Genomic DNA, 21689 nt, shown 5'->3' on the forward strand with positions numbered 1-21689 from the left:
TCGTGGAGCTCTTTGTACCTTGTTGTTTAAAAAAATTGTAGTTGGCCTCAGATGGAAGCCGAACCTCAAACTCTTCAATCCTTATTCTATTGAAACAAGTTATTCATCTTTTATTAGGATGCCCAACTGCACCTTGATGATGCTCTGAGGGTTCAAGAGGACATGAGAGAGCAGGTTTCTATGGTTGAACGCAGGAACAACCTGATGCAGGCTGAGATTGAGGAGCTGAGAGTTGCTCTGGAGCAGACCGAGAGAGGCCGCAAAGTGGCCGAGCAGGAACTGCTGGATTCCAGTGAGCGTGTAGGACTTTTGCACTCCCAGGTTTGTTTTCAAATGTTTCTGATTTATTTCCTCTGTCTCTTAGACAATATCACCAATTGGTAAACCACGTTTTACTCTCTAATATGCAGAACACCAGTCTCATCAACACCAAGAAGAAGCTTGAGGCAGATTTCATTCAAGTCCAAGGTGAAGTGGATGATGCTGTTCAGGAGGCAAGAAATGCAGAGGAAAAGGCTAAGAAAGCTATTACTGATGTGAGTGCCTATTTATAAGAAAATACACATTGATATGTTCTAAATGTCCATATGTACACAGAATTACAACCATTTTTATCTAGTCAAACCCAATTAATCACATCCACTGAACACAGAGAAGAGCTGTAGTCACATTTCATGTGTGATTGCAGGCTGCCATGATGGCAGAGGAGCTGAAGAAAGAGCAGGACACGAGTGCTCATCTTGAAAGGATGAAGAAGAACCTGGAGGTTACAGTCAAAGACCTGCAACACCGTCTGGATGAGGCTGAGAGTCTGGCCATGAAGGGTGGAAAGAAGCAGCTCCAGAAACTGGAAGCTAGGGTACTCTTTTGTACAATATGTAAAAAGGTTATGAAATCCTGGCATTTTTGTAATCTAATTTTTCTATCTAATTCTCAGGTTCGTGAACTGGAGAGTGAGGTTGAGGCTGAGCAAAGAAGAGGTGCCGAAGCTATAAAAGGAGTTCGGAAGTATGAGAGAAGAGTTAAGGAATTCACTTACCAGGTAGGTTATTTTACTTGACCTCTGAAAAGAAACGGTTTGTCAACAGAGCAGCATTAGCTACAATGCAGAGTCTTTTTAACAGACTGAAGAGGATAAGAAGAATATAATCAGACTGCAGGATCTAGTGGACAAACTTCAGATGAAAGTGAAGTCGTATAAGAGACAAGCTGAGGATTCTGTAAGTACAGTATTATACAGTATTATGCAATCAATATCAAGACATTATTTTGTTTGATGATTTCATAAACTACTGATGCATGGGTAAATCCACTACAGGAGGAACAGGCCAGCACTCACCTGACCAGATACAGGAAGGTGCAGAATGAGATGGAGGAAGCTCAGGAGAGAGCTGACATCGCTGAGTCTCAGGTCAACAAGCTCCGGGCCAAGAGTCGTGAGGCTGGAAAGGTATTTCTGGAAATTATTTATCCAGAACTTGTTGATTTCTGAATATACAAAAAAACTGAAACTAAACTCAAAAATCCAGAATATTTGACTCTTGCATTATTTTTTCCCCCGTAGGGAAAAGAGGTTGCAGAGTGAATATCTCCCTTCAAGAAGAGACAGCAATGAACAAGCATATAATATGAGTTTGTGCTATGTCTGAGTTATGTGGTCAATAAAGTTGCCCACCAAACAACAATGGCTGCAGTTTTTTCTTTCATTTAAAATGTTGACTTACTCTCTCTTGCAATATTTTGTGGAATACCCCTGATTTCCAACTACAGCTTTCGTGCATCTTGGCATGCTCCCTTTCAGTCTGTCACATTGCTGTTGGGTGATATGCCACTCTTGGCACAAGCAGCTCGGCTTTGTTTGATGACCATCTTCCTTTTGATGGAATCAAAAATACAAAAATTTTATGTATATCACAAACCTTAATTGCTCAAGGGCGGTTCTAGGATTTCATCCTCAGGGGGACTTAGCCCTCAGTGAGAATCGGTACCAGTACCAGCCTACCTGTACTTAAATTGGTACTTAGGAAGTTTGGTACTTAAGTCAATACCAGTCTTTCTGCAGCACAGTTCAAATGGGTACACATGTAGGATATAGTTTGACTAACAGAAAATTGTCATTATATCATTATTAACAAGTATCACTATTAACTAGCTAAAAAAACATTGAATATGTATCAACAAAAATATTGACTCAGGGCACTAAGGATTTTTTTCTTTAGATTAGATCATTATTTGCCCTGCCAAAACATTCACTGGCCTTGCCTAAATAAATAAATAAATAAAGTTATTGCTTTCATTGTTTTTGACCTATGTACCCTTACGATACCAACATTTTAGTACCAACATCACAGTAAAAACTAATACTAGCCTAACTAATATAAAGTTCAAACATTAAAGACAAGTAAACTGTCAAAGCACAAATAAATGCACGAGAACAAAGCTACATAAGTTATTTAGTTAAAAGCAGTGAGTAATTATCTCTTTTTCTTATGTTGTTTGGTTAACATATTGAAAAAGATATAATATATGGTTCTGCTGTCACTTTAACACCTAATGATGTCACCTTACATTGACACGCAATCGATATTTTCTGTTAAGTGGGTACTAGTCACAACGGGCCTTTTGACATCATTTTGTGTATATTTGCTCAAGAAGATGCGAAAGAGCTCAATTCGGTACTCGCGTGCTGTCTGACAGTCAGATTTCTGTGTGCACGCTTCAGGCGTGTGCGTGCACGCCGCACAGAAACGATCTATCACAATTTACATTTTACATTTTACATTTATTCATTTAGCTGACGCTTTTATACAAAGCGACTTACAATTGCTATATATGTCAGAGGTCGCACGCCTCTGGAGCAACTAGGGGTTAAGTGTCTTGCTCAGGGACACATTGGTGTCTCACAGTGGATTCGAACCCGGGTCTCTCACACCAAAGGCATGTGTCTTATCCATTGCGCCACCACCACCACCATTGGACCACCCACAATGCACCGGTACCGTACTGAGTTCTCTTTCCCAGCGTCTTGTGCTTGAATGGCTTAAAATCACTTGAATATTTAAACTGACAAGACTTAAAAACACTTTCTTCCCACTTAAAAAACTTTCTTGAGGAAGCATTCCTGGCCTGATGATTCAAATAGGTGATTACAGATTTAGGGGGGCTGAGACGACAGAAATGGGGCTGAAGCCCCCCTAAAAGGGGCCTAGAACCGCCCCTGAGCTCAGGTGTAGGACAAAAAGATTACAACCATAGAAGAAGAGGAATGTCTGCACACTGAGTTTACAGCTCCAAAAACATTTATTAATAAACAGCGCTGTTTAATAATAAATGTTTTTGGAGCTGTAAACTCAGTGTGCGGATGTTACTCTTCTTACTTTCTATGGTTGTCATCTTCCTCGTGATCACATTCAAGTTTTCAGTAGGGTTCAGGTCTGGAGATTGGGTTGGCCATGACAGGGTCTTGATTTGTTGGTCCTCCATTCACATTATTATTGGCCTGAAGCATTGTCCTGCAAGAAAACACAATCCTTTGAGCTAGAGGACATCGTCAGAGCAGAAAGAAGGAAGTTTTCTTCCAGGATAACCTTGTACGTGGCTTGAGTCATACGTCCTTCACAGACGGATCTGCATTATTCTGGGGCCTCATTTATATAACGTGTGTATGCAAGGATTTGATTTTAGAGTGTGCGTACACTAAAATCCACGCCAATGTTCATATTTATAAAAACAGTCTTTGACGTGAAAAATTGCTTCGCGCTACGTCAGGGTCTAACCAAGCCTACGCTCTTTTCCTTGTGGCAGAAAGTCAGAGTACTGCAGGTATTTGGAAATCTAAGCAATTCTCGCCACTCGCCATTCTAAAGTAAAGCATTTGGACGTTGACTGATGCTCTTTTATATGTTAATGACATTAATTAGGTGGCGTTTACAAGGCGAAGATCTAAAACCATTCAGCTGCACATAATTTCAAGATCATTTGCGAATTATAAATTCCATATCTTGAAGAGAGGCGTACTCACGTCGAGAAATTATCGTGAGATCAAAATGTAGGATGGTTTCTACACAACATTTTATAAATGAGGCCCCTAGAGAGGCCTACAACCCACAGTATCTGTGAAATTTGTGGAGGATTGGTGATGATCTGGGGGTTCTTCAGTAAGGCTGGAATTGGGCAGATCCTTCTTTGTGAAAGACACATGACTCAAGCCACGTACAAGGTTATCCTGGATGTAGTATGTCATTTCTGAGACACTACCAGCACAAAACATGACAGTCTGCATTCCAATTAGCATACTATTTTCATAACCCCTTGTGGAAAATCAGTTGTAATTTGTAATGGTTCTCAGTTTAAGAAATGTAAGTTTGAATCTTACAGCTGATTTTAAATGAATGAATACAAAGGCTCAAAATAATACATTTTCAGGACTTCAAATAGTGCGCTGTTATGTAATATACTGTATGTATGTATATATATATATGTATATTTTATATATGCCCCCAACCCAAGGAACGATAATGAACAAACCGACCGAGGGGGGGGCCCCGCTCTCTCTAACATGTTCTTGGCCCCACTCCATACTTGAGATGGTCCTGATCCTACAGGAGCAACAATATTTCCATCATATCTCAAGAGTAAACTGGAGTAACAAAGAAGCCATCTCAAAAGTAAAAAGTAGAGGAACAAATATAGTTTTTATTTATTTATTGGAAGCACCTTTTTTGGTTAAGTGCTCACGGATCAAGTGTGTCGACGAGCATGGCACAACCACAAGAACTACAACTGACTTCCAGCCACAGCCTTAGATTAAATTAACTGAAAATAAAAGAAAACATTAAATCTCTGAAGATCTCAGCAGAGGATGATTAAACAACTCCAAAACAGCACTACCACCTTCACTTATTACTAACCAGTTTGACTTTATTTCTGTCATATGTCAACAAATTTTGCGAATTTCAGCTGAATTGTTATTTTCTTTAATTCTTACTATTAACTTTTATTTTTGCTGTTGTTTTTAGTAACCTGTTTTTTATGTTTAGAGATGATCTGTTTATCTATTTTGTTGATTGTCACCTGATGAGATTCATGTGCTGATTGCTGATGTCTGTGTGTCTTAACTATGCTTTAGTTCATAGCCTTTTTGTGAATGATCATTTTTAAATCCTTCTTTACTGATTGTTGCAACACTGCTTGATCTTTTGTTGTAGTATCACAGTGGCGGTAATGTAAAATTGAACTGCATTAAAAATATTACACACTGGATGAGATCAGTGTATCAGACCACTACATGATGATTATGTCGTTATCAAAAAATAACCACCTGATCACATTTTCTCTTGGCTTTTTTGCTTTAGCAAATGTGATTTATAAAAACATAGCTATAGAAGCCAGAGAAAAACTAATGTTAGAAAGTCAAGGGCCAAAACCCCAGTTAAAGCAAAACAGTGACCAATTAAACTATTGTTTTCAATAAAACATCAACATCTAAACCTCTGTTAATTTTCAATAAAACTGGTAATGCGGTTTTTGGAGTTTTTTAATCATCCTCTGCTGAGATCTTGAGAGATTTAATGTCTTCTTTTATTTTCAGTTGATTTCATCTATAGTATCTATTATTTTAATAATAGTCCTTTACGACTGTTGCTTGTCAGACTGTACGAACACAATCTCTGCTGTAGACCATGTCACGATGTAGGATCTCAGTCAATATTGTCAGACTGTACGGCAGTCAAGATGCATTAAAAAGTCAGCTGTAGAAGATTCAAACTCACATTTCTTAAACTGAGAATCATTACAAACTCCTCAACTTCCTTTCCACAAGGGGTTATGAAAATAGTATGCACATTGGAAAACAGACTCATGTTTTGTGCTGGTAGAAATTACATTTAAATAAATACACAATTTATGCATATTTATACATACATCTTCATTTACAGATCTATAGAAGACAAATTTTATAGCTATTCCATATTTGAGAGATTTTATATTAGGGAAGCTAAGTTTGTTTTTGTTTTTTACTTACAATTATGTCGTTGTTGTTTGTTTTTAGCTTACTATGCCATGGTTTGAACCAATATATTAGAGAACAGCAAGTGTCCTACACACTGTGATTTGTAGAACGACACAAAAGTGAAAGAACCCCAAACCAAGTCTGTGCGATATCATGCCGTTTCATAAAAAAAAATATTTTAATGATAATATAAAAAAGATTAATACTCATCCGTTGTGGTATTCAAAGAAACCCAACCGCATCCACCAAGAGATAGAGGCTTCATTAGCAGAAGATCTATGCTCAGTGAAAGTGTAAATGTGGCCTCATACTCGCACGTCGAACAATGAACTGTTCTTTAATCACGCTAAGCAAAGATGCTATATTACATGTCAAAGTCCTAAAAAAAGAAGCCGCATCATAACGAACTGACACTGCGGTTCATCCAAGAACCATTATACCAACCCACAATCTTAATGCTGCACACTTGCAGGCTCTTGACAGACACTAAAACACTTGGATTGTGTTTTGTAATGTAATGCAGGAAGTTAAAGAGACAATAAATCCCCTGAGCATGCTGCCATTTGGTGGGTTAAGACTGCACTAGTGGCTATATTTGTATTTTGTCCAAATAAGAATGTAGTGTTATGGGTGGGTGATCATGTTTCACATTTTTATTCAATGGAGCCAATTATATCTCAAGAGTAACAGCCTCACAATTTTTAAAGCTTTCTGCTCTTTGCCAGTATGAGATCACCTTTCAATTGGAAAGAATTACCTTAAGGCCCATAAAGCCTACTTTAAATCAAATCTCATGTTACATTTAGCCAAACAGAGGAGGAGTATCATACTAAAGAGATCCTGATCCACTGATCTCAATGAAGAGTCATTCTGTTTGATGTTTTAAATAGAAAATGCTATCTGTTTGAAGTCAGATGTATATGAATGTACAATGATTTATACATAAAACACAAGTCAAGTTATTTTCAAGTTATAAGTAAATCTTGAAAGTGAACAAAAGGCCATTCAGACATTCTCCCAGCACTCTTAGTGTGGAAAAGGCACAGCTAATAGCACACAATGACTCAAGTTGGCCTGTTGACATCAAGGATTTTGTCACCACCTTGGACTTTGTTTCATCCCCAGGAGAGGTCTGGGGAGCCTCAGCTGTTCTTAGTAAGGAAAGGCATGGTCATTTGGCATCCTCGCTGGTTTCTTGAAGGGATCGAAGTATGATTTCTTTGTAACATGTTAAATTTGTAAGGCTCCTGCAACCTTATACCAGTGACATTTGAGGTCTTCTCCACAACGAGGTGGATGACTTGTTATTGCCAGATATTATCCTACATATATGTCCAGATATTCATAGGGATACGGTTATTCATTTGCTCTCCTTATTTGTATCTTCTGAATTCTTTAAGTTGAAAAGGAACAATTTATTATCACTCCAGGCCCATAATTCCAAATTCTTGGAACTCCGTTTTACGACTTAATCCTTTTCTATGCATAACAATGCAAATTCTGACCAGTAATGACAGGTAATTCATAAGAGTTACCATAACAGTCAGATTTAAACTCTGGAAATGGGCTAAAAAAGCTCCCCTCAGTGCTGTTCTAGACAATAACAATTTGAAGAGATAAAACCATCTTGGAACTTCTCATTTCAAGAGATAAAAATAATACAGTGATGCTGCTGAAGGGGACAAATGGAAGTGGGCAAACAGGACTCATGACCAAAAATGAGATGCTGAAATGTGCTGACAGGACACTCGCACCAAAGTATAAAAGAGGGCTTTCCCAACTCCTCCCAGGGCTCACAACTACACAGCTAAGGTGAGTGTCTGAACGCTAAGTCACAAAACAGCTCTGCTTTTCCTTTTTTACTTACTTCTTAATGATATTTTAGGCTTTTTGTTACATTTTATAACATTGTGCTCCTATACTAATTTTAAGACTGGACTACTTATTTTATCTTTTGGGCAAGCTATAAGGTTTCAACTAGGGATGTCAATTTTCACAAATTCCCATGATCGATCGTCGTTTAAATTAACGATCAATTAATCGATTAATCGTTAGCCTTAATACTGCGATATGCGTCTACTGCAGTGGCTATGACAGCATGACAGGGTCTGCAAATGCTGCTCAAAACGCTATGTTCCTCACCAAATCAATTAGAATGGTTTTAAATATAAATAAAGGGCTAGTAGGATTGTAAAATGTTTCGATGTGATTGATAATTAAATTAATTATTTAATAATCAAATATAACTACTAATACAACGTGTCACCAACGCCGCCTCATATGCGCTTAGAATGTGACTGTTGTGGACGCGCTCTTCCTGGGACAACTGCACGCGCTGAATGAATCTGCTACCGTTAAACTGGAGCACTTTGCTAGCACGTTATTTATCTAAAAGAAACGCATCCTATATGAGATTAATCAGATATATTCAAAATAAACATAATATTACAAATTATATCTGCACAAAATGACGCAAATTCATGCTCAAGTGAACTTGAACTAAGTTACGTGCCATTCATTCAGAACTACTCATGTTGTGGACGCGGTCTTCCTGGAGCAACGCGACACGGTAACTAAACCCAAATAATTCACAATGTTTTATTACAATATTGTTCTCTTTATAATGTTATGTAATATTACAGTCCCAATAGTCATTATTAGTCGTGCACTGCCGTTTGAGCTGCGCACGCTTAAGCTGACGCTTTACTACAGAGTTAATTCTTAACCAAATGCATCCAATATGAGATCAATCAGATATAGATAGGCCTACAGAAAATAAACAGTATTACAACTTACATTTGCACAAAACAAAAGCCTGCGAATGCACACGCAAACTTATAGTCATGATGAAGGTGTAAAATGGTCCCAAACATAACTCCAGCGCGCTCGCTTACATGTTTCGCGGTTGAGCAGCGCGCACGCGCATGAAGACCTGCTTAATCGATGATCGATAAGTTGTATCGATTAAATGTATTATCGACAATTAATCGATCGTCGATTAATCGTTGACATCCCTAGTTTCAACCGACAACAAATTCTTTGTTTTTCTTAACAATACACAGAGGTGGTGAATTACAACATCAAGATCAAATCCTAAGAGTTAGTGCAAGACAAAGGTAAACATGGCACCATCTTTTAAAAGATCTGTAACTACTAAACATTATGACAAATTGATATTTCTTATGTTGCTTGTGAAAATTCATGCTTAACTTACACTTCTTTTTGTAACAAAAAAGATTTCATTTTTCTCAACCACATTACCTAAATATGAAGTTATGTTAGTCTATATGATTCTATACTGTAGAAATATTGACATTGGGTGACATGATAATCAACCAAGTACATGAAGTACTGGGTTATTTCACACTTCAGTCTAATGTTAAAGGGTGATGCCAAACATGTATAAATGTAAATGTTCTTTCCGATTGCTAACTTGCATGACAAATAATTGGTTGTTTTTCTGTAAGACGCAACCATGAGTGGGGACCCAGAAATGGAGTGTTTCGGCCCTGCGGCCATTTACCTTCGCAAGCCAGAGAAGGAACGACTGGAAGCTCAAAATACGCCATTCGATGCCAAAACTGCCTTTTTTGTTGCTGAACCCAAGGAGATGTACCTCAAAGGGGTCCTCAAGAGTCGGGAGGGTGGCAAAGCAACGGTGCAAACTCTGTGTAACAAAGTGGGTATAAGAGATATTCAGATAATATTTGCCAAATAAATTTGAAAGGCATCTGCATTATAACATTTCATAAGTCACATGACTCTCCCTCCAGACCATCACAGTGAAGGAGGATGAAATTTATCCAATGAATCCCCCCAAGTTTGATAAGATCGAGGACATGGCCATGATGACCCACCTCAATGAACCCACTGTGTTGTACAACCTCAAAGAGCGTTATGCAGCATGGATGATCTACGTAAGTAATCAAAAATGTATAGTGTTAATCTGTTTCAAACACATTGTAAAGTTTTACATGTAAATCAATGACATGTTTATATCTAGTAAGTAAAATAACATTTCTCTCTTGCAGACCTACTCCGGGTTGTTCTGTGTCACTGTGAACCCCTACAAGTGGCTCCCGGTGTACGATTCTAAAGTCGTAACAGCCTACAGGGGCAAAAAAAGAATTGAAGCCCCACCTCACATCTTCTCCATCTCTGACAACGCCTATCAGTTCATGCTCACTGGTATGAAAAATAGTGTTTATTACTTTGAATGCAGCTGAGGTATATTGGCTAAGATTGTAAAAAGATGTTAAATATGCTAGTATTTGGAATGTAATAAATGGCTTTCTACATTTTTGTAGATCGTGAGAATCAGTCTATCTTGATTACGTAAGTATTCTCATCACAAACTGAACATTGGTATTGTGTGATAAGAATGCAGAAACATATTATATATTTTTTTAATTTAATATTACAATTCATACTGCATATTAGATTATAATATATTGTACCATATTTTCAGGGGAGAATCTGGTGCAGGAAAGACTGTGAACACCAAACGTGTCATCCAGTACTTTGCGACAATCGCTGTATCTGGACAGAAGAAAGTAGAGCCTGGAAAAATGCAGGTATATATAGTATTTGTTTGTCTATATGATAATGAGGATGGAGCAAATATGAGAACACTTATTTGACTGGTATGTCTGCCACATTCTGTACACATCAGGGGTCGCTTGAGGATCAAATCATTGCAGCCAACCCCTTGCTGGAAGCCTATGGAAATGCCAAGACTGTGAGGAATGACAACTCTTCCCGCTTTGTGAGTTCTGAGTCAACTGCATCGCTCCACTGTGTGTTTTAATTCTGTAACAAAATAGTTTTATTTATTTTTATTTGTTTGAAAATCTTCAGGGTAAATTCATCCGAATTCATTTTGGCTCAACTGGAAAACTGGCCTCAGCTGATATTGAAACTTGTGAGTCCTTCATTGTTTTAAATTTCAAATGACTGATATTACAGACATTCATTTTATCCTTTGAATAATCATACTACTCATCCGTAGATCTGCTGGAAAAGTCCAGGGTAACTTACCAGTTGTCTGCTGAGAGAAGCTACCACATCTTCTACCAGCTCTGCACTGGCCATAAGCCAGAACTGCTGGGTAAAAAAAATGGAAATTTTTGCATTAGGACTATTTTTCAATATATAATCTGAATTTAATACAGTTTTTCCAAAAATACCATGATATTTTTTTGAACAGTGTAACGTTTAAAATCATAATTCTCTTACAGAGGCTCTTTTGATCACCACTAACCCATACGACTATCCCATGGTCAGTCATGGTGAGATCACAGTCAAGAGCATCAATGATGTAGAAGAGTTCATTGCAACTGATGTAAGAAAAAAGTCAACTTGTCAGTTAATTTACATGCTAATTTAGACATTAATTTAGATGCATCATCAGCAACAAATACTTTAACATTGATATATATTGCTAATATATAAAAATATTTCAGACATGCTATTAAACAAATTTGAGTTACATAGGCTCAACAAATAGACTGATAATTTAGTATACTAAATGACAAGACACATCTGATTGTTTTCGACTTGCAGACAGCCATTGATATTCTGGGCTTCACGGCTGAGGAGAAAATGGGCATCTACAAGCTGACAGGGGCTGTGATGCATCATGGGAACATGAAGTTCAAGCAGAAGCAGAGGGAGGAGCAGGCCGAGCCTGATGGAAATGAGGGTGCGATTTCAATCTAAGTTCATCTATAGAAACAAGAAACATCCATATTTTGCCACAATGTGGATGAATATAAGTAATTTACTTGAAATATTTCTTCCAGTGGCTGATAAAATCGCTTACCTCATGGGACTGAACTCTGCTGACATGCTGAAAGCTTTGTGTTATCCCAGAGTGAAGGTCGGGAATGAATATGTGACCAAAGGTCAAACTGTTCCTCAGGTATGTGCATTTAAAAATGCATCATTTATGTACAGTATGCAACATCACTAACTTTTAATGAATAAAAATGAAATGAAATAAAACAGCATTCTTTTTTTCAAATTTAGGTGAATAATTCAGCCATGGCTCTGTGCAAGTCAGTCTATGAGAAAATGTTCTTGTGGATGGTTGTCCGAATCAATGAGATGCTGGACACCAGGCAGGCTAGACAGTTCTTCATTGGAGTGCTTGACATTGCTGGGTTTGAAATCTTTGATGTAAGTTAATAAAATAGTAAATAAATAAAAATTATCTGATGCTTTAGGTTTTGCTTCTTGGTTCGGGTGCTAATTTTTGTTCACTACAGTTTAACAGCCTGGAGCAGCTGTGCATTAATTTCACCAATGAGAAACTGCAACAGTTTTTCAACCACCACATGTTTGTGCTGGAACAAGAGGAATACAAGAAGGAAGGTATTGAGTGGGAGTTCATTGACTTCGGTATGGACTTGGCCGCTTGCATTGAGCTTATTGAGAAGGTAAAAGAATTCACTTTCAGGACATATAGTGCTTTCTGTTCTTCTAACATAACATTCTAAGGTTTGGACCCTTGTCTTTTCTTAAAGAAATGTGCTCTTTCTTACAGCCAATGGGTATTTTCTCCATCCTTGAGGAGGAGTGTATGTTCCCCAAAGCAACAGACATGACCTTCAAGAACAAGCTGCATGACCAGCATCTTGGTAAAACTCCATCCTTCCAGAAGCCCAAACCGGCCAAAGGCAAAGCTGAGGCCCACTTCTCCTTAGTGCACTATGCTGGAACTGTAGATTACAACATCACAGGCTGGCTGGATAAGAACAAGGACCCTCTAAATGACTCTGTGGTTCAGTTGTACCAGAAGTCTTCAATGAAACTGTTGGCTCATCTGTATGCTGCTCATGCTTCTACTGAAGGTCTGCAAAACAAAAGCACACATTTATAATTGAAACTTTAGGATGATAAAAGAAAAACTGAGTTTTGTTAAGAAATAAACTTTTTTTTTTATTTCTGTACATGGTATTGTTTACCAGAGATTACTCTACTATATTGCTTTATCAACAGCTGAATCTGGTGGCAAAAAGGGTGGGAAAAAGAAGGGCGGCTCCTTCCAGACTGTGTCTGCTTTGTTCCGGGTAAAGATATGGTTCCATTTTACACCTTGCATCAAAGGTGTACTGGATGATAGCTTATCTGTTTATTCTTTAACCAACAGGAGAACTTGGGCAAACTGATGACCAACCTGAGAAGCACTCATCCTCATTTTGTGCGTTGCTTGATTCCAAATGAGTCAAAGACTCCAGGTCAATATTTTTTTGCACATCCATGTTAGGATACTGAAAAGCATGTGATATATTTAATGATGTGACTCTATGTTAAAATAAACAGGAACAACCACTTCTCTTAAAACCTATGTTTTTAACTGTTTTTATTTTTTAGGTCTTATGGAGAACTTTCTGGTGATTCACCAGTTGCGCTGTAATGGTGTACTGGAAGGAATCAGAATTTGCAGAAAGGGTTTTCCAAGCAGAATCCTCTATGGCGACTTTAAGCAGAGGTATTTAATTTATATGTACATGAGGGGCAGTCGTGGGCTAAATGGTTAGTGAATCCGACTGGTAATCCAAAGGTTGCTGGTTAGATTCCCTAATCACTCTCCGGGCACCGCAGAATAATGGCTGCCCACTGCACCTAATGGGTGGGTCACGTTTGCAGTGCGTGTGTTAATTACTCACTGCTCCTAATGTGTGTGCACTAACGTAAATGGGTTAAATGCAGAGGACAAATGCTGAGTATGGGTTATACTTGGCCTTCACATGTCACTTCTATGTACATGTGCTTTAAATAATATATCAATTGTCATTTGACAACTAAAACATGCTAATGAATATTAGGGTTCATTTAATATTTAAAATAATTGAATGCTATTTGTCAATTTATGCACACAGAAAGTGTTCTCATGCAAAACGCACAACACTTTGTTCTTAGCCTTATGCTAATTGCCAATGTTTGTGAATCTGAATTATTATTAATGTGGAGCATGTTCCCACAGTTATTAATTTGCACAAAACAAGTTGTCTTAGTCTCGCACACATATGTGCCACTCTTGCATGGGAAACAAGATCTTATCATAAATACAATAAATGGAAGCATATATATGCAGATATTACGTACAAATACATGTGTACACAATATTGAATGAGATCGGTGTCCTCTCTTAGTACTTCATGTAATGTATCATCCAGGTGCAAATTTCAGTTCAACATGATTCTGAAACTGCATTATTGCATTTTGCGTAAAAAAACTGGTATTTTGAATGTCTTTTCTTTAGATACAAAGTACTGAATGCTAGTGTCATCCCTGAGGGTCAGTTCATTGACAATAAGAAGGCTTCAGAGAAGCTTCTTGGCTCTATTGATGTGGATCATACCCAGTACAAGTTTGGACACACCAAGGTACACACTATCAAAGCACCTGACTTATTATGTAAATATTAAATAATAGTGCATAATTTGCTTTATCAATTACTGTGATAGGTGTTCTTTAAAGCTGGTTTGCTGGGAACCCTTGAGGAGATGCGAGATGAAAAACTTGTTATCCTTGTGACTATGACTCAAGCACTTTGCAGAGGATATGTTATGAGGAAAGAGTTTGTCAAAATGATGGAGAGAAGGTATGTTTTTGCATGAAAAATATTCTGTAGGGGGTTACACTTCATATTCACACAGATGATCTCACCATTTCTTCTAATTCTATAATACAGAGAGTCCATCTACAGCATCCAGTATAACATCCGCGCATTCATGAATGTGAAACACTGGCCATGGATGAAGCTGTATTTTAAGATTAAGCCTCTCCTGAAGAGTGCAGAGACTGAGAAGGAAATGGCAGCCATGAAAGAGAATTTTGAAAAAATGAAGGAGGATCTAGCAAAGGCACTTGCCAAGAAGAAGGAGCTGGAGGAAAAAATGGTTTCTCTGTTGCAGGAGAAAAATGACCTGCAGTTACAAGTGGCATCTGTGAGTGTTTCAGCAGATTCCTGAAAAGATCACAAATAAGCAATTATTGTTTATGAGATAATAGACACACAATTTAAAACAAAAACAAAAACAAATGATTTTCTAATCAACAGGAATCAGAAAACCTTTCTGATGCTGAGGAGAGATGTGAAGGACTCATCAAAAGCAAGATCCAGCTTGAGGCGAAACTTAAAGAGACATCTGAAAGATTAGAAGATGAGGAAGAAATCAATGCTGAACTGACAGCCAAGAAGAGAAAACTAGAGGACGAGTGCTCTGAGCTGAAGAAAGACATTGATGATTTAGAGCTTACCTTGGCCAAAGTAGAGAAGGAAAAACATGCCACTGAAAACAAGGTTAATATCTTGAGAAAAAGCTTCTGGTAATCTTGATTTTTTTTCTACTCAGGTTGCAGTCATTCAAATAAATTTGTCTCCTAGGTTAAAAACCTTACTGAAGAAATGACATCTCAAGATGAGATTATTGTCAAGCTGACTAAGGAGAAGAAAGCCCTCCAAGAGGCACATCAACAGACTCTTGATGATCTTCAGGCAGAGGAGGACAAAGTCAATACTCTGACGAAAGCCAAAGCAAAGCTTGAGCAGCAAGTCGATGACGTGAGTTTGAAATGTAACAGATTAGTGCAACTAGTCCTCACATGTCTAGTTACTGTTACAACAAGAAGCAGAAATCATGAAACATGGAAGTAATACTTTGGTTAAAAAAAAAACTAATCTTTCACATCTGTGAACAGCTGGAAGGTTCTCTGGAGCAGGAGAAGAAACTCCGTATGGACCTTGAGAGAGCCAAGAGAAAGCTTGAGGGTGATTTAAAACTTTCCCAGGAATCCATAATGGATCTGGAGAATGACAAGCAACAACTAGAAGAAAAGATGAAAAAGTGAGGAACTAATAACATTTTGTTATCCTATCCAATTTTACATTATAATTCAGATCCCTTGTTCACTTTCAGAATAACTATAACTCATAAAACATTTGTTGTTGTTTTTTTCAAAACAGGAAGGACTTTGAGTCAAGTCAATTTCTGAGCAGGATTGAAGATGAGCAATCTCTTGGTATTCAGCTCCAGAAGAAGATTAAAGAACTTCAGGTCACTCAAAAATAGCAATTGTCTTTTTATTGCCTAACATTTTAAATTTGTATTAACTGTAACAGTAATTAACTGTAACTCATCAAAGTTTTGCTACCACAGGCCCGCATTGAGGAGCTGGAGGAAGAAATCGAGGCAGAACGTGCTGCTCGTGCTAAGGTTGAGAAGCAGCGATCGGATCTCTCCAGGGAACTTGAGGACATCAGTGAGAGGCTTGAAGAAGCAGGTGGCGCCACTTCTGCCCAGATTGAGATGAACAAGAAACGTGAGGCTGAGTTCCAGAAACTACGCCGTGATCTGGAGGAGTCCACCTTGCAGCATGAAGCAACGGCTGCGGCACTCCGCAAGAAGCAGGCTGACACTGTGGCAGAGCTGGGAGAACAGATCGACAACCTCCAGCGTGTGAAACAGAAGCTAGAAAAAGAGAAAAGTGAGCTTAAAATGGAGATTGATGACTTGTCAAGCAGTATGGAGGCTGTTGCCAAATCAAAGGCAAGTATTAACATATTTATGGAGTATTGTACATGAAACACAGCATTGTGTGTAAAAAAAAAATCCATAAAAAAAAATCTTTGCGTTTGGCAGACAAATCTTGAAAAGATGTGTCGTACACTGGAAGATCAGTTGAGCGAGTTTAAGACAAAGCATGATGAACATGTACGCCACATCAATGATCTAAGCGCTCACAAGGCAAGACTTCAAACTGAAAATGGTAAGTAGTTTTGTTTAAAGAAGGGATAATATTAGCTACATTCTCTATAAACACCTATTTATCATTGCAGTTATTGTTGAGACCATCATCTTTATTGACCATCATCATTAAATCCTTTCTAGGTGAAATGGGACGTCAATTAGAGGAGAGAGAGGCTTTAGTTTCTCAGCTGACTCGAAGCAAACAGGCCTATACTCAGCAGATTGAAGAGCTGAAGAGGCACATTGAGGAAGAAGTGAAGGTGAGGAATTAGCATTTTCTAAATGAATAAACTTATGTACTGAACCTACTGAATAACTCTGGAACATTTTTATTGTTTTAAAGGCCAAAAATGCCCTGGCACATGCTGTCCAATCTTCCCGTCATGACTGTGATCTGCTCAGAGAGCAGTACGAGGAAGAACAGGAGGCTAAATCTGAGCTTCAGCGCAGCATGTCAAAGGCCAACAGTGAGGTGGCTCAGTGGAGAACCAAATATGAGACAGATGCCATTCAGCGTACTGAAGAGCTTGAGGAAGCAAAGTAAATGAAATCCTCTGTTTAAATGTTCTCACAACTTGAAATAAAGTAGTAGCAATGACTAATATTTAATTTTTGCTCCTAGGAAAAAGCTTGCTCAGCGTTTGCAGGACGCTGAAGAGTCCAATGAGGCTGTGAATGCCAAATGTGCCTCTTTGGAAAAGACCAAGCAAAGACTGCAAAATGAAGTTGAGGATCTCATGATTGATGTGGAGAGAGCTAATGCTTTGGCTGCCAACCTTGACAAGAAACAAAGGAACTTTGATAAGGTAAAGCAACATTATTTCAATTACATATAATATTTTTGTGATGCACGTCACCATAGGTTTCTAATGTTCAATTTTGATGTCATCAAGGTCCTGGCAGAATGGAAGCAGAAGTATGAGGAGAGTCAGGCAGAGCTGGAAGGATCCCTGAAGGAAGCTCGTTCTCTTAGCACAGAACTTTTCAAAATGAAGAATTCTTATGAGGAGGCTTTGGACCAGCTGGAGACTCTAAAGAGGGAAAACAAGAACCTTCAGCGTACGTACAATGGTTTACTGCAGAATTATCAGTGAAATTTTCTTTTGCTTGTTAGATCTTCTCCAGAATAATAAGTTTCAACACTTTGTTAATCATGTGTCCCTTCGTGCATACAGAGGAGATCTCAGATTTAACTGAGCAGCTTGGTGAGACTGGAAAAACTATTCATGAGCTGGAAAAAGGAAAGAAAACCGCTGAAATTGAAAAATCTGAAATCCAGGCTGCTCTTGAAGAAGCTGAGGTAACACATGGGGCTTGAAGTTTTTTACACTTCCATTATCTCCACTGTTTTAGCAAACAATACCCTACAAACAATCTTTATTTTCAGGCGACCCTAGAGCATGAAGAATCCAAGATTCTTCGTGTTCAGCTTGAGCTGAACCAAGTAAAAGGGGAAATTGATCGGAAATTGGCCGAGAAGGATGAGGAGATTGAACAGATCAAGCGAAACAGCCAGAGAATCATTGATTCCATGCAGAGCACTCTGGATGCTGAAGTCAGAAGCCGAAATGATGCCCTGAGAATCAAGAAGAAGATGGAAGGAGACCTCAATGAAATGGAGATTCAGCTGAGCCATGCAAATCGCCAGGCTGCTGAAGCTCAGAAACAGCTCAGGAACGTCCAGGGACAATTCAAGGTTTGTCCCATTACAGAATGTGTATTTTTTATCCAGAAGATCTATTTTATTACAGAAGATCTAATTGCCTCTTATTTGCTTCAGGATGCTCAACTCCATCTTGATGATGCTCTGAGGGTTCAAGAGGACATGAGAGAGCAGGTTGCTATGGTAGAGCGCAGGAACAACCTGATGCAGGCTGAGATTGAGGAGCTGAGAGTTGCTCTGGAGCAGACCGAGAGAGGCCGCAAAGTGGCCGAGCAGGAACTGGTGGATGCCAGTGAGCGAGTGGCTCTCTTACACTCCCAAGTAAGAAGAATGATTTGGTTTAAGAAATATTTTAAGGAATAACTCCTAAACAACATTATTTTTTTTAAAACATTTTCTTCAGAATACCAGTTTTATCAACACCAAAAAGAAGCTGGAAGCAGATCTTGTTCAGATTCAAGGTGAGATGGAAGATGTGGTCCAGGAATCACGAAATGCTGAAGAGAAGGCAAAGAAAGCAATAACTGATGTAAGTGAAAAATGTTCATTGATGAGTTAGCAATGTTTGCTACTATTTGCAGGATAAGTATCTACTAAGTTGCACATATTTTGACATTCTATAACCTGCCATTGACTACTAATTATTAACATATTCTTATTAACCAAAGTAACCGAGTACAAAATTATTCCAGGCTGCCATGATGGCAGAGGAGCTGAAGAAAGAGCAGGACACGAGTGCTCATCTTGAAAGGATGAAGAAGAATCTGGAGGTTACAGTCAAAGACCTGCAACACCGTCTGGATGAGGCTGAGAGTCTGGCCATGAAGGGTGGAAAGAAGCAGCTCCAGAAACTGGAGGCCAGAGTATGTGGCTATACAGTACACACAGTACATTCACTTACTTTATCACAAGCATAAAGTCTGGAATAACGTCAGTTAATCTGTTTTTCAGGTTCGTGAGCTGGAGGGCGAAGTTGAAGCGGAACAGAGACGCGGTGCTGATGCTATTAAAGGAGTCCGCAAATACGAAAGAAGAGTGAAGGAACTGACTTATCAGGTACTTATCAAACAAAAATATGTATATAGGTATGGTAAACGATCAAATTAAGACACTTTCTAATTTATGTTTTTCTCTTACTCAGAATGAAGAAGATAAGAAGAATATTATCAGACTGCAAGACCTTGTGGACAAACTTCAACTGAAAGTCAAGGCCTACAAGAGACAGAGTGAAGATTCTGTGAGTGATTTTAGACTTTGATGAGTGATATGCTATTTAATATGCAACAAAATATTCTGGATATGATGAACCTAAACAAGTGTTGTTTCATTGACAGGAGGAACAGGCCAACACTCACCTGACCAGATACAGGAAAGTGCAGCATGAGCTGGAGGAGGCTCAGGAGAGAGCTGACATTGCTGAGTCTCAGGTCAACAAGCTGAGAGCTAAAAGCCGTGAATTTGGGAAGGTAAATATCACACTTTTATTAGTTTCATTATTTGTGCACAAACATTTTGGTATTCATAAACTTCATTATTTGTGCATAAGCATTGTATACAAAATCTATCTTTTGTTTATGCAAATATATGTTCTATATGTTTCCAGGGAAAAGAGGCTGAGGAATGAACCCTCTGAGAAAGAGAGCTGGCAGAGAAACAATAACTCATATAATATGAAATAACTTCTAAAATGCCCACAAGAAACATGTAACTAATAAAACACTGTGTGATCTGATATCTCTCTGTGTGTGTTATGGTTACATTTGTGACTATGTTGTTTTAAACATTTTCATGACTAAAAAAACACAAGAAATTACAATTTGTGAGGCAGTGTTTCTGCTTCTACATGATTTCAATATAATGTGCTTTTGAGGAAGTGCAGATCAATATTAGCCTAGAAATCCAGACCTAAATCTAAAAGATTTTCAGATTCAACTTGTGCTCTCGCGAGAACTCTGGATTTCCAGGGTAGATCAATACCTGGGAACGTGATTGGACACATCCCAACTTTATGCTAAATGGAAAGATCTATTGAAAGACATATAGACTCAAAGAAAACCCTAGTAAGAAAAACACTGGTTTGAAGTTGAACCTGCTGTTAATAAATAAAACTGCACAGCTACGCTTATGACAGACCTGCCTAGCATCTTACCTGATAGCCACTAGCATCCAGCAAATGTAGCACATAATCCACAAGCCACATTAACATAACTCTCAGAAGAACTGCACTAAATTGCGAAAGAAACACAACTTCATATGAAACTAAGCAGTAATTCAAGTTTTTTTAAAGTTTTTTTTTAACCTATTCTATTCAAGCTCTCCACTAAATACGAGATAATGTTTTTGACCACCAGGGGTTGCAATGCGCTATTAATCGATCTAGCTGTCTGCAGTACAACCGAGTACAACTGCTTCTGTCAGTTCTGTTATGGCAAGTTCAACGGAATGATTCTCGATTCGGTTCTATCGAACAGTTCTGGAGAAATTGTGTCATTACATTGTCAGACATTCCAGCATGATGCTGAACATATTGCTGTTCATTAAAAAGTTTCATTAAAAAGACGGATCTCATTTCAATGTGATTTTCAATTTTCAATGAGTAGTTGTTGAACTTGATTCAAGACCAATGAAAGATTATCCAAGTTCAGTTTGTGAACCTGTTCAACGGATTCCTTGAAAAGATTCGACTCCAAAGAACGGCTCATTGACGAATCGAACGTCGGTAGATTTGGGCATGAGAAACATAGATGGTACGTTCACACGGGGCGTCAGCGTCAACGCTTCCCATTGACTTTGAATGGGTGACGTCAAGCGTTGCCGAAAAGAATTGTGGATCCGTCGGCGGGGCTTCACTGGCGTTGCTCGCGGCAGAAGTTGAGAATAGGCTTGTTTGAGATGAGCAAAATCTGCGCAGAACCGATCACCGGTGATCAGCGCGAGATGCATGCCGGTTAGAAATGTGTCCGAGTGCGGTCCGCCTTGCTCTGATGTCATGCTGACGTAATAACTGAGAAACAGTCAAAATATGTTTCTCAAACCATTGACTAAAAAACATAGACTTATTCTTATACAATATCCCGGTTGTTCCAAATAAAGTACCGGTGAGGGGAAAAGTTGTGCTCAAAAATGAAAGACTACGCAAGTAATGCTTGCTTATGGAACTTAGATAAGTTGTAAAGGATTCTAGCAATATTATAATTGCAGATCAATAGGAAAGGGAGACCACCTAATTTGGAAAAGAAGTAATTAGGGATACAATTCC

At 38.4% G+C, this 21689-nt stretch overlaps 1 protein-coding gene across 2 annotated transcripts in view; it reads left to right on the forward strand.

Annotated features, from left to right (window-relative positions):
• Window positions 1–20184, forward strand: part of myhb (myosin, heavy chain b) — a 28873-nt gene extending 8689 nt beyond the window's left edge. The window contains exons 1-41 of one of the 2 annotated variants that reach the window (XM_082137109.1): window positions 7788–7822; window positions 9073–9126; window positions 9478–9689; window positions 9784–9927; window positions 10042–10198; window positions 10318–10345; window positions 10479–10584; window positions 10683–10775; window positions 10868–10931; window positions 11019–11117; window positions 11248–11351; window positions 11573–11711; window positions 11812–11930; window positions 12038–12187; window positions 12277–12447; window positions 12555–12861; window positions 13010–13080; window positions 13161–13248; window positions 13385–13502; window positions 14277–14400; window positions 14482–14618; window positions 14709–14964; window positions 15078–15320; window positions 15405–15581; window positions 15719–15864; window positions 15984–16074; window positions 16177–16566; window positions 16660–16786; window positions 16909–17027; window positions 17111–17307; window positions 17390–17573; window positions 17661–17826; window positions 17943–18067; window positions 18155–18463; window positions 18548–18751; window positions 18834–18959; window positions 19123–19293; window positions 19382–19486; window positions 19572–19667; window positions 19765–19896; window positions 20034–20184. In XM_082137109.1, the coding sequence (XP_081993235.1) occupies window positions 9486–9689; window positions 9784–9927; window positions 10042–10198; window positions 10318–10345; window positions 10479–10584; window positions 10683–10775; window positions 10868–10931; window positions 11019–11117; window positions 11248–11351; window positions 11573–11711; window positions 11812–11930; window positions 12038–12187; window positions 12277–12447; window positions 12555–12861; window positions 13010–13080; window positions 13161–13248; window positions 13385–13502; window positions 14277–14400; window positions 14482–14618; window positions 14709–14964; window positions 15078–15320; window positions 15405–15581; window positions 15719–15864; window positions 15984–16074; window positions 16177–16566; window positions 16660–16786; window positions 16909–17027; window positions 17111–17307; window positions 17390–17573; window positions 17661–17826; window positions 17943–18067; window positions 18155–18463; window positions 18548–18751; window positions 18834–18959; window positions 19123–19293; window positions 19382–19486; window positions 19572–19667; window positions 19765–19896; window positions 20034–20054 (5808 nt within the window). In that variant the 5' untranslated portion in view covers window positions 7788–7822; window positions 9073–9126; window positions 9478–9485 and the 3' untranslated portion in view covers window positions 20055–20184. Of the gene's footprint in view, window positions 1–117; window positions 322–410; window positions 537–688; window positions 860–937; window positions 1043–1124; window positions 1221–1318; window positions 1451–1564; window positions 7823–9072; window positions 9127–9477; window positions 9690–9783; window positions 9928–10041; window positions 10199–10317; window positions 10346–10478; window positions 10585–10682; window positions 10776–10867; window positions 10932–11018; window positions 11118–11247; window positions 11352–11572; window positions 11712–11811; window positions 11931–12037; window positions 12188–12276; window positions 12448–12554; window positions 12862–13009; window positions 13081–13160; window positions 13249–13384; window positions 13503–14276; window positions 14401–14481; window positions 14619–14708; window positions 14965–15077; window positions 15321–15404; window positions 15582–15718; window positions 15865–15983; window positions 16075–16176; window positions 16567–16659; window positions 16787–16908; window positions 17028–17110; window positions 17308–17389; window positions 17574–17660; window positions 17827–17942; window positions 18068–18154; window positions 18464–18547; window positions 18752–18833; window positions 18960–19122; window positions 19294–19381; window positions 19487–19571; window positions 19668–19764; window positions 19897–20033 lie in introns of those variants that run through there. The other variant, XM_082137110.1, reaches the window with a different exon arrangement.
• Window positions 20185–21689: the final 1505 nt, after the last annotated feature.

Source organism: Leuciscus leuciscus, assembly GCF_965113295.1.
Source record: "Leuciscus leuciscus genome assembly, chromosome: 14".
Classification (NCBI taxonomy): Eukaryota; Metazoa; Chordata; class Actinopteri; order Cypriniformes; family Leuciscidae; genus Leuciscus; species Leuciscus leuciscus.